Here is a 12,415-nt window from a genome sequence, read left to right as displayed (position 1 = left end):
TCCTTGCTTTTTCTGTTCCTGCACTCGGTTCAGTTTTATCTTCTCCTGCCAATCTTTTTGAAAGAATCACAAAACGACGGCACCCCCTATGGCCCTTTGATGGGCAAAAAAAAAACACATCTTTTGTGGTGAAAAATGTATCTAAAACTGATGGGAACAATTCATTATGGACAAAAAAATTGAAGGGTTTTTGGAAAAAAACGATAGGATAGAATCGAGAAAGGTTGATGTGATGTGAGGGGTTGATGAAACCAATACGTAAGATCAGCAGAATACTGTTTATTGATCACTTTGTATGGTTTGAAATCGCTAAAAGAAAATTAAGTTGTTGGGAAAACAAGAATAGAAAGAACATCAAACAACGGAATGCACTTTTGAAGAGCTAGAATTAAAACATTTCCGGGTAAGGAAGACATCGGGTTAGGAAATTAAATTGAAAACAACTTTCAATAAGGTTTTTAAAAATTAAGTAAAGTTACACGTAACAAAAGCCAATCTCATCTACTTATGGCTGAAATTCAGATATACTGGGATCAATGGTAATAATTATTCTTTGGAATTTGACCGATATGCTGGATTTAATTTCTTTGGTTCTCAGTAGTTTGCTGACTGTTATGCCGGCATCGTACCATTGTTCCTTCGATTGGCAGAGACTTGTCCATTCTGCTTCTGAGCTCAAACATCATTCCGATTGTGGTGATGATTTCTGCGGCAATTCCCTAGAAATATGAACTTTTCTAAGGCATTATTTGTGCGAAATACCGAGGTCAGCACACAGAAAGTGTGACAAAAGAAACGATTTTCAGTGTCCCTTGCAACAAAGCAGAAGAAGTTGAGATCCTTTCTATCCTGACATACGACTCTTATTGTATAGACACCATAGCCGTCAAGTAGAGTCTAAAAAATCATTGAGATTAATCGGGGGGCAAGTTTGTCAACGCTTCGGATTTTCTAATCAAATTAATATTGCGGGTGGTCTTTTGTGGCCTACAGCTGATATCCGATTGCGGCGAATTTCCTAGACTAGTCAAAAAACGTCTCAACCTCTAACGTCTGCTGAGAAAATACAATTGATAAAATTGATAAACACAAACAAAATATGAATTCTCGGTTCGAGAAATATGATGTTCTATTTCTAAAATCCAATTTCCGAAATACCATACGATTAAAATATCTTTGTGTTTTTTTCACATCGTATAAGTATATTTCATAAGTAATCAGATTTTATGAAATACTTTCACGTCATAACTTTCCTGCAACGAATGCAGGTGTATCAGTCGTTAAATTATTGTTTCCCGACCCCCTTATTCTTTAACCGCTTCTCAGTTCTGCTGAACTTTTACAATTTGTCAATTCCATTAGGTGATAATTTAATCATTACCTTAAAAGTTTCATCGAAGATAGTGATTCCATTGCAAGTCAAATCCAAAGTAACCCGTGGAATAGTCTCCCAGTCAATTATCGACTCTTTGATTCTTGTCATAGCTGCATGAGCTTCATCAGAGCATTCGGTTTCTCCAATTTCCAGAACACCGAGGTGGTGTGCACGATACACCACGTTGCCCTGCAGCAACTTGTTCTTGATCTTGTCAAAATCGCCTTGTGGGCATTCAGCACAGTTGTTTCTGAAACTTGTTGAATGTTTGTTCTTTTGAAAATTATTTCTCATTAAAAACTTACTGTTTTGACCTTGGCGGCAGAGGAGGAGGTGACATTAATGGCTTAATCTGTAGTCGATTATTGTACTCTTTTCTTTTTTCGTCTTCTGCTTTTTTGAACGAATGGAGCATTCTAGCAATGTGACCAGGACGAGTAACACCGAGTTGCTGAAATTAAAAATATGCAACAATTATCACAGGTCTATGGATATTTTTTGATTAATAAACGCGAAATCAGTGATAAAAAGTATCTTAAAATCACAAAAGTTGTTATTTGAACAAATTTACTCACCATCAATCTTGCCGTGTCCCAGTCAATTTCTGTCAATTTTGCCATATGCTTGTATCCTGCACCGACAAAGTTGGAAATGTAATCTTGAAGTCCGATGAAGTTGAGCCATTCACTAACATAGAAGAAACGTCCTGGAATTGAAAAGTGATTTGAAAAATTGATGAAGGTTTCTTAAAATGTTCCGGCAGAGTAAATGTGTTTTATGAATGTGTTTTATGTTTCAAAAAAAAACCAACCAGCACTAGCAACATCATCCTTCAATTTCTCAATCTCTGACATTATCTTGAACTTGGTGACGTCATCTACTCCGATTTCCGTAAGGATACTTCTATTTATTATCCCTTTTAGTTGATCCATTCTATCATATCCATGAGTTTGAAGAAGTGCTCCAACTGAATCAGCCGCTACTGGGGCTAACATAACATCACTTTCCAACCACTCAATTATTGTTTTTGGTTGCTGAAACATGAACAACCGGTGTAAAACGTGACATGAATGGAAGTTGAAACAAAAATGTAACTAAAAGTACCTTTTTTACAAGAAGCGACTTGTGATCTCTGAACTCATCCTCGACAAGTGTTACGCTCAACGCTTTCGACCCACGATCACGTAAGTAAACTGCCACACGTGGCTCGTATTCACGAACAAAAACACTTTCACGACATGGAGCTGCACCAAACGAATCGAATACACTTTCCACCTGTTATACAAAAAATTAACAAAGTTTCACTGACACTTTTTTCAAATTTGAAATTATAGAATTGACATTTAAATCGTTTTTTGTTGTTTAATGCTGATAATCCAAAAACGCACAAACGTTTAGGCGCTGCCGTTATTTTTTACTGCGTTTTATTCCCGCTACCCAGCTTTGCAAATACACAAAAAAGACTGACCTATTACAGTTTTTCTGGCTCTGTATTTCAAATACACCGTAAGAATTAAGCCCGCACAGCGAGTGCAGGTTTTTATCATTAAAAAAAACTTCTGATCTGTTTTTCTTTACATTAACAATAGCTGACTATTGAGAAACTGTTGAGAAACATAAAATCCGTGTGCTTTTTGCAGATACGCCATTGTTACGAAAAAATAAACAAAAATTGGTTTGTCCCCTGATCGACTTACCCTATCCCAACTAGGTTCTTCACTGGTCGTGTCTGATTTCTGGTCTGATGAGGGGGACGACAAATTATCTGTGGGTGAAAGTGAATTCAGCATAAGGTTCGTTGTTCCATTTTGACGGCGGATTCGGACAGGCTCTTCCGGCTCAGTGAAACTGCTATTCATCTGCACCTTCGACGTTGATTCAGTGCTTCTGTGGCTCAAATTTGACGATGACGAGAATCCAGAGAAGAAATCAACATTTGTAGAGTCAACCAGCCGAGATTTTCCACATAACGCGTCAAAGATGAATGCTTTAGAGGTGTTTGGGGAAGGTGGGCTCTCGGCAGAGTTTGATGATGGTCTCATCACGTCTTCTAAAAAAATTGCAGTCACATTGTTGTCTTTCTCATAATTCCCATTTAGATGTTGATTCGCATTTCCTTGGCTGTAAATGACACTGCCTGTCACTGAACCTGTTATTTCTTCTGGCATTGCCAATGGTGCACGGCCGTTATCACGTTCGCGTTCCCGGAAGAACTTATCTGAAATTGCATTTATTTAGATTGACTTCAGGACTCCATAAGTTTAGGAAATGATTTTTTCCTTGTCATTGACCAAAGTTTTTTTTCAGAGTTAACAAGATACCGAGCATGAGATCAGTGTTGGAAGATTCGTTTTCTCATAATCTACCCGAACTTATCAACTCGTACATCATATGCTAGAAATTTTTTAGGTTGTCGTATGCCCCTAAATCATTCCATTTTTGCTTAAAATGCCTACCTTTGTCAAGTGTCGAGCACGCGTATGTCAAGGATGATGTTATGCTGCTTGCTCTGGTGTCCAGTCTTGGACTTTGCGTCAATCCCAGCGATTCTTCACGATCACACGTAGTTCGGGAAATAGAAAACTCTTAAAAGTCTTTATTTTATATTAATTAGAGTCGTTTCCTATACTTACGGTTCCGATTCAATGACCTATCCATTGTTTTGTCTGGGTCTTGAATAAAGGCGTCATTCAGGTCAGGACGACCATGATCTGGAATTCTTGGAGAGTAGGTGGCAAGTTTTGGAAGTGTTGCGTATCCGGATTGTCTACGGAGTGATGCAGATCTTGCTATTGGTGAGTTGGGGCGGACGAATATTGCAGAGTTGTTCGGAACGTTGTCATATGGTGCTGGCGGACGATTGCTAATGGTCAGTTGACTCTTTTGCCATTCATTGAATTTTGAAGGAGAGTTGTATGCACAATTATCTCCCGGGAGTACAGAAGCTGAAAATAAAGTCAATCCGTAAACTCAGAATATCGATAATAGATTACCTATTTGCTTTTCTGTTGGCCTCGTTCTAACATTTTTCAGCCTCGTTGGCAATGTATCGCTGGATCTTTGACACGAATAATGCTTTGAGTGATAACTAGGCGATGTCAACGGGAACCTTCCAGTTCTTGGAGCTCTGTCTAACATGGAACTGTTCCATGTACGATTGATAGAGTGTGTGGTGTAAGGCCCCTCTGATCGAACACTGTTCAAAGCTTCTGTAGAGTCGTCGGGGGATAAATCTCGCAGTCTTGCAGAAATAGAAGGTGGCTGGTAGATGGAATGATTGTTTCTTCGTTGATCCGGGTATACTTGAACTGAAATCGTGAATAACTTTATTTATCATTCAGATTTTGAACTTTGAGCTTAACTCGATTGATAACCGAAATGTTCCTTACAATGCACATATTATTAGTTTTAAAAATAACCCACCGCTTGCTTGACTTGGAAGTGGTTGCCAAATTGCTTCTCTTTCATTGTCACTTTGACTTCCTTCGGTTTCTCTTCCAGAGTCTCTTCTATCCATTCCTTCGATAATTGTTCTACATTCCTTCCATCCTTCCGGATTTTTTACAAAATGGGCGATTTCATTCCTTCGGTTCTCCTGGAGATCGATGATCATTTGGAGCACTGTTTGTCCGTGTTGATTTTTGATATCAGTGTTCACGCCAATTTCCAGCAGAAACCTGACTGCCTCGGCCTGTCCACAAGCAGAAGCCACATGTAGAGCTGTCCCATCTTCCGTAGTGTAGTTAATGGAGAAACCATGTTCACGAAGAGCCTGAAATTAAACATTTAGTACATTTTTCATTTAAGTGAAACAGTAAATTATTTGATTGGGTTTGTTTAACTAAAAAAATCTACAGAACATATGAGTCTTATAAACCTATGATTAAACTACAAAAATACAAATAATAAATAGTAGTGTTTCAAAATATTTACTACAGAAAATATAGTTTTTTTTGTTGGAAAACCGCAAACACCGTGACGCATAAGTGCACAGTCAAAAAAATATCTGTTGAGTGTTTATATTTCAAACTAAACGTTTTTTGGGATGAGTTATGAAAATGAAATCATAAGCATGTTACTATCGAATCTATTTCGAATTTCAAATTTGTAAACATTGTACAAACTTGCAGATTCATATGAAACACGCCTATCAGAAAATTAACCCCGTTTTTTTGCTATTCTCAAATTGCTACCAACATTCACGCAAGGAGTAAACTATTCTGCATCACCCTTACTCTTATACTCAATTCTTGAATAATGAATAGCAAAGTGGAAAAAGCAACTCACTTGCATGCACTCAACGTGATTATACTTTGCTGCAAGGTGAAATGGGTATATGGCCGGAAAGGGCCGTTTTATGTCCGGTGTTCCAACTCGAAGAGACTCATATGCTGACTGCACAGGAAACTTTGGCCATTTTTGGCACAACATTCTGATGGCTTCAGCAGATCCAATGCGTGATGCAACGTCAATCACATTTTCCTTGTTTTCATTACGAATGAAGGGGTCGGCATTTTTCTGAAATTTAAGGAAATTGAAACGATACGTGATTTTTCAAGCTAACAATTGTTAAATCTGTCAACAATTTAATCTCTATACAAGAATCAAACGTCAAACGCATTGCAAAATTGAATAACTTATTATAGATATGAATGTTGTTCCTGTTCACAGTCGAATAGTTTTAATTCTCAAAGTTATCTTTGCTTACCTTTATCAAATAGAACACAACTTCAAGATGACATCTCTGAACTGCAAGATGAAGTGGAGTTTCATTGAAAATGTTCACTGCATTCAGAATATCTGCGGGCTTTTCCATTGTTTGTAAAAGAAGCATTTTCACAATCTCCAAGTTCCCATTCCAGGCGGCCAAGTGAATTGGTAAAATATTTTTTGTACTTTTACACAGTAAAAGAAGTGGTTCGTAGTCCATAAGGAGTTTACTGATTTGATTTTGATTCTCGAGAACCGCATGATGGAGTAAGGTGAAGTCAGATTTTTCATCTTTGTAGTCGGCGAGCCAATGACTGTCTGATCGCGTTGTGAAAAATCTGAAAAATATCAATAGTTTATTTGAAAATTAGAAAATAAGTATTACTTCAGCCCGCTTCGAATCTTTTTGCCCTTTTTCGAGCTGAGAAACAACGCAACTTTATCATATTCTCCTTTTTTACAAGCATCGATTACTTCGGTTTTTGATATGACAAAGTCTTTGAGGCTCATTTCATCTGAGCTCCTGTAAAATGATCGATTCAGAATTTAATTTAGGACAAAAGAGAAAGCAGATGTTCATGTCAAAAAACAAAAAGAAAAGTAGGAAACAAAAAAGACGGATAGAATATAGGAGAAAGAACAGATTTTGTGAACACATATAGTTTTTTGTCTTAATCTTGTTTACTTTCTCTTTTTGAGATGTAGTTGTATTTTGCTACTCAAGGGGTCCACAAGAAGTAGTAATGCATAAAAAGATAGGAAATGCGAAATATGTAGAAAAAGGGAGTGTTGTAGATGAAAAGCAAGGGGGTCCCCGGGTTTCCTCCCGCGCGAAGAATGCCTCGTAATGTATTGCATTTTACTCGCTTTTCACCAAAATCTCGACAAGAGTGGTGAAAGCAGGGTGATGGGAATAGGAAGGGCGCAATGTGGATGGCCGGTCACTCACAACTCCACAAAACTACACATTCTTTTCTCCTCTTCTTCTTTGCAATTTTTGTCGGTCTAGGAGTGCATTGGATGCAACAACAACAACAAAGAATATAACTACAGCTAATACTACTAATGGTCAATGTAGGAAAAAAAAGTTTAATAGTAGCTTATGGAAAATTGAGTTCGAGTTGTAGTCATCAAGGATATTCTTAGGTGAAAAATTATAGTGAAGATTTTCCTCATATTATCAGCTCTTTGCGAGTTTACATCTAAAATGTACCACTAGAACAAGATACCTTTTATAAACTGCAATGGCTCTCACGAAAAGTTGTCGGATATGTTCTTAAAAAATGATAATTATAGTTTTAACGAATTTCGTGTCAATTCTTCAACAAAAAAACATAGCGTCCAACAATTTAACTGAATTACAAAAAATAAAAATAAAACATGATGGTGACAAAACACTTTTCCAAATTTGCCAGCTGAATTAATATGAATTCCATTTAGAAAATTATTACTTAATAGCTATAGTCAATATGGCAACATTTTTCAAGGTGATTTTAACCGATTTTTCCTAATTTAAATAATTCAGCTGTTTTACATGTTAGAATCCTTAACTTCGCTGAATAAACTTTATATTCATATGTACTATGATCAGTGATGGGTGCACATTACATTTAACTTCTGACTAAGAAAAAATTTTTTGAACAAAAACCAACTCTATGCATCTGAGAAGGTTCTCCTCGAATAATCAGATAAATTCAATTAGAACTAGTGAGCACATGCGGAGGAGGCTGTGCACTTTTCAAAATAGCCTCAAACAACAAAAACATAATAGCACAGGATACACGGTCGATGCTTAAATTGAAGTTAATAATCGTTGACTTAAACATATACGACAAAAAAGATAATGACATGCTGCAAATCGAGAGGAAAAGAAAAAGAGATAAAAGCACTTATGAAGTGCAGTAAAGGGAAGATAAAGGGTGGAAATTGAGAGGAGAAGGTGGAAGGAAGGAAGAATGATAAACCCGTGCTGTTAAGTTGTAATAAGTGTTTCCAACGTGTTGCATATGTAGGTGAATAATAAACACATATCACTTCAAACATCTAAAATTGCGTTGAGGATTTAGTTTCCAATGTGATTTAAAAAAAAAATTGATTATTTCTGCTCACTTTCTACAGAAAAATTGTCCTTATGTTAATCAAAATAAAAATTAGACAAGTAAAAATTGAAAACCACAAATGTATGAAAAATGTTATCAAAAAAACTATAGTGAGGCGGTTCAGATATGCGATTTCGTAGTTTTCCAAATATTTTATATTAAATCCCCAAGTTCGAAGTTTTAAAAACTGAGATTTTTCAAAAAACTTTTGGAACTGTTTCGTTGTTCACACCGCACATTAAAAAATCTTTGGCTTACAATTTCAACCGTACACCATATATTAAATAATATATTTATTTAAAAATATTTTTAACTTAATTAACTCCCACGAAAAGTTTTGGTTATATCATTTGCATTTTTAAAAAAGAGTGTATTAACCAGTTGAAAAGTTGGGTGTTCAAAACAAAGGTATAAATATAGCATTTCAAAGTTCTTTTAGCTCAATCCAGTTATTCCTAAATATTTGAGATGCGAGAAGAATACATTGAAATAATATATCTAATCTATCAAAATAAAAAGTTGACGTGTGATTTTGAACGGGACCGCGGAAACATGGCATGATTGGAAGAGATATGTCAAGAAAAACGCACATCCATCCATCTTTTTTCTTCCCCTTATCACCTAGCGCTTTCACTTCTCCCCCATTTTTTCGCCAATTATCACCTCCGTGCTAAATCAACCTATCTTCTGTTTTGATATCTCTTCTTGTCCTCAATTCATTTGATTAGAAAATGTGGAAGACGAGGAATGAGGTAGGGCAGGTCGTGCAAATAAATCCTAAACTTTTGTTACAGCATGAAGCATCAGATTTTCAATGCATAAACAAGTAGAAACTAGATGTGATATGTATAAAGATAGAGAATGAAATGATGATGGTGTGATGACCCATCACACAAATGTGACACGAATAATAGTATTCATAATGACTATGACGACTTTTTCAGTTCAGTGCATATTTTTCCGCTAACTGGTAATTGGTAGGTGTATGAGAACCGTGTCGATATAGAGAGGTGAAGTATAATGGAAGAACAATAAGATGTCTCTATGGTTACTTTATAGTGAAATTCAAAACAAAAGCCAACTTTTGAGTAACTTGACAAAGGAAATTGTGAATTTGAGATCATTACTTATATATAAAAAAATAGTGTGGGTCTGTCTATAGTTTGTAGTCTATGTAGTCTTTGTAGTCTGTGACGTCACCCCTAAAGTCACTGAGAGTTGTGGGCGGGGCCAGTCACCCTTCGTGGCGAGACCCATCGTTGCGAGACCCTTCGTGGCGAGACCCATCGTGGCGAGACCCATCGTGGCGAGACCCATCGTGGCGAGACCCATACATTTTGGCGGGAATTTAAATTTTCTTTGAAATTTTTCGGCGGGAATTCAAATTTTCTGTGAAAATTTTTGGCGGTAGTTCAAATTTTCTTCAAAATTTTTTGGCGGGAATTCAAATTTTCTTTGAAAATTTTTGGCGTGAATTCAAATTTTCTGAAACATTTTTGGCGGGAATTCAAATTTTCTCTGAAAATTTTTGGCGGGAATTTAAATTTTCTTTAAAATTTTTTGGCGGGAATTCAAAATTTCTCTGAAAATTTTTGGCGTGAATTCAAATTTTCTGAAACATTTTTGGCGGGAATTCAAATTTTCTCTGAAAATTTTTGGCGGGAATTTAAATTTTCTTTAAAATTTTTTGGCGGGAATTCAAAATTTCTCTGAAAATTTTTGGCGTGAATTCAAATTTTCTGAAACATTTTTGGCGGGAATTCAAATTTTCTCTGAAAATTTTTGGCGGGAATTTAAATTTTCTTTAAAATTTTTTGGCGGGAATTCAAATTTTCCGTGAAAAATTTTGGCGGGAATTCAAATTTTCTGAAAAATTTTTGGCGGGAGTTCAAATTTTCTCTGAAAAATTTTGGCGGGAATTTAAATTTCCTTCAAAATTTTTTGGCGGGAATTCAAATTTTCTTTGAAAATTTTTGGCGGGAATTCAAATTTTCTTTAAAATTTTTTGGCGGGAATTCAAATTTTCTGTGAAAAATTTTGGCGGGAATTCAAATTTTCTGAAAAATTTTTGGCGGGAGTTCAAATTTTCTCTGAAACATTTTGGCGGGAATTTAAATTTCCTTCAAAATTTTTTGGCGGGAATTCAAATTTTCTTTGAAAATTTTTGGCGGGAATTCAAATTTTCTCTGAAAATTTTTGGCGGGAATTTAAATTTTCTTTAAAATTTTTTGGCGGGAATTCAAATTTTCCGTGAAAAATTTTGGCGGGAATTCAAATTTTCTGAAAAATTTTTGGCGGGAGTTCAAATTTTCTCTGAAAAATTTTGGCGGGAATTTAAATTTCCTTCAAAATTTTTTGGCGGGAATTCAAATTTTCTTTGAAAATTTTTGGCGGGAATTCAAATTTTCTTTAAAATTTTTTGGCGGGAATTCAAATTTTCTGTGAAAAATTTTGGCGGGAATTCAAATTTTCTGAAAAATTTTTGGCGGGAATTCAAATTTTCTTTAAAATTTTTTGGCGGGAATTCAAATTTTCTGTGAAAAATTTTGGCGGGAATTCAAATTTTCTGAAAAATTTTTGGCGGGAGTTCAAATTTTCTCTGAAACATTTTGGCGGGAATTTAAATTTCCTTCAAAATTTTTTGGCGGGAATTCAAATTTTCTTTGAAAATTTTTGGCGGGAATTCAAATTTTCTCTGAAAATTTTTGGCGGGAATTTAAATTTTCTTTAAAATTTTTTGGCGGGAATTCAAATTTTCCGTGAAAAATTTTGGCGGGAATTCAAATTTTCTGAAAAATTTTTGGCGGGAGTTCAAATTTTCTCTGAAAAATTTTGGCGGGAATTTAAATTTCCTTCAAAATTTTTTGGCGGGAATTCAAATTTTCTTTGAAAATTTTTGGCGGGAATTCAAATTTTCTTTAAAATTTTTTGGCGGGAATTCAAATTTTCTGTGAAAAATTTTGGCGGGAATTCAAATTTTCTGAAAAATTTTTGGCGGGAGTTCAAATTTTCTCTGAAACATTTTGGCGGGAATTTAAATTTCCTTCAAAATTTTTTGGCGGGAATTCAAATTTTCTTTGAAAATTTTTGGCGGGAATTCAAATTTTCTGAAAAATTTTTTGGCGGGAATTCAAATTTTCTTTGAAAATTTTTGGCGTGAATTCAAATTTTCTGAAAAAATTTTGGCGGGAAATTCAAATTTTCAGTGAAAAAATTTTGGCGGGAAATTCAAATTTTCTATGAAAAAAATATCATTACTTATATATAAAAAAATACAGTTCGTCTGTCCATAGTTTGTAGTCTATGTAGTCTTTGTAGTCTGTGACGTCACACCCAAAGTCAGTGAGAGTTGTGGGCGGGGCCTGTCACCTTCGTCGTGAGACCCATCGTGGTGAGACCCTTCGTGGTGAGACCCATCGTGGTGAGACCCATCGTGGTGAGACCCTTCGTGGTGAGACCCATCGTGGTGAGACCCTTCGCGGTGAGACCCACATTTTTGGCGGGAAATTCAAATTTTCAGTGAAAAAAAATTTGGCGGGAAATTCAAATTTTCAGTGAAAAAATTTTGGCGGGAAATTCAAATTTTCAGTGAAAAAACAATTTGGCGGGAAATTCAAATTTTCAGTGAAAAAGATTTTGACGGGAAATTCAAATTTTCTGAGGAAAACATTTGGCGGGAAATTCAAATTTTGGTTCTGGAATCAATTTTTTGTTTCAGCACCTTCTGGAAGTTTCAAGAAAATTCTAGAATGTTCTAGAATCATCTGGAAAATTCAAAAAGTTCTGAAATGCTCTACAACCTCCTATAACTGTAGGAGTTTTTATTTGTTTCGTCACATCTATATTCAAAGAACTTACTATTAGTAGTTAATTATTCAGACTTCTCCAGTTAAGGAAAGTTATTAACTTATTGAAAAAACTGTAACTCTGTGGAATTATTTCGGGGGAGGGGGACAGCTCGCCACGCCAACAGTGAGAAAAATAGTGTGGTGCGCGGACCTCGAATGATGTCGGCGGCTGATATTACCTGGGGTACTGCTTTTTGCCTTTTCCCCGTGAGTGAACGAGAAAAAGGCGGGGACTATTTTGGGGTACACGCAACGCAGTTTTATAATTTTGAGTGTAGAAAAATCAGAACATTCTAACTGTCTCTTTGAATTTTCTGAATCGAATACCATGGAAGAAGAAAATGCGATTTAATCGATGAAGTTTCAACTTTTTTAATGATACA

General features: G+C 35.7%; 1 protein-coding gene and 2 non-coding genes across 3 annotated transcripts; 1 reads left to right on the top strand and 2 right to left on the bottom strand.

Moving 5' to 3' along the window:
* Positions 1 to 125: 125 nt before the first annotated feature.
* Positions 126 to 6,608, bottom strand: C11E4.6 (ANK_REP_REGION domain-containing protein). Its single transcript, NM_077219.6, has 15 exons — positions 6,471 to 6,608; positions 6,084 to 6,423; positions 5,663 to 5,893; positions 4,799 to 5,147; positions 4,369 to 4,683; positions 4,009 to 4,320; positions 3,832 to 3,960; positions 3,073 to 3,593; positions 2,480 to 2,650; positions 2,187 to 2,409; positions 1,951 to 2,081; positions 1,681 to 1,826; positions 1,382 to 1,625; positions 763 to 897; positions 126 to 719 (listed from the first exon to the last, which is right to left on the bottom strand). The coding sequence occupies exons 1-15, from the start codon at positions 6,593 to 6,595 to the stop codon at positions 579 to 581; spliced, it is 3,513 nt and encodes a 1,170-aa protein (NP_509620.2). The 5' UTR covers positions 6,596 to 6,608; the 3' UTR covers positions 126 to 578.
* A 301-nt stretch (positions 6,609 to 6,909) lies between these two features.
* Positions 6,910 to 6,984, bottom strand: C11E4.16. Its single transcript, NR_071858.1, has one exon. It is a non-coding gene; the product is annotated as an Unclassified non-coding RNA C11E4.16 (non-coding RNA).
* C11E4.13 lies at positions 6,910 to 6,984 on the top strand. The gene has a single exon (NR_071859.1). It is a non-coding gene; the product is annotated as an Unclassified non-coding RNA C11E4.13 (non-coding RNA).
* Positions 6,985 to 12,415: the final 5,431 nt, after the last annotated feature.

Source organism: Caenorhabditis elegans, chromosome X, assembly GCF_000002985.6.
Source record: "Caenorhabditis elegans chromosome X".
Taxonomy (NCBI): Eukaryota; Metazoa; Nematoda; class Chromadorea; order Rhabditida; family Rhabditidae; genus Caenorhabditis; species Caenorhabditis elegans.
Note: the sequence above shows the minus strand (reverse complement) of the source record. Positions and strands in the feature narration are given on the sequence as shown.

What these genes read in the sequence shown, in the direction of transcription:
- C11E4.6 (NM_077219.6), bottom strand. Translation starts at nt 6,595, where the DNA reads ATGAGCCTCAAAGACTTTGTCATATCAAAAACCGAAGTAATCGATGCT. An exon ending in ATCACGTTGAGTGCATGCAA is followed by an intron (nt 5,148 to 5,662) that starts GTGAGTTGCTTT and finishes GTTTAATTTCAG; the next exon opens with GCTCTTCGTGAACATGGTTT. An exon ending in GCCAACAGAAAAGCAAATAG is followed by an intron (nt 4,321 to 4,368) that starts GTAATCTATTAT and finishes CTTTATTTTCAG; the next exon opens with CTTCTGTACTCCCGGGAGAT.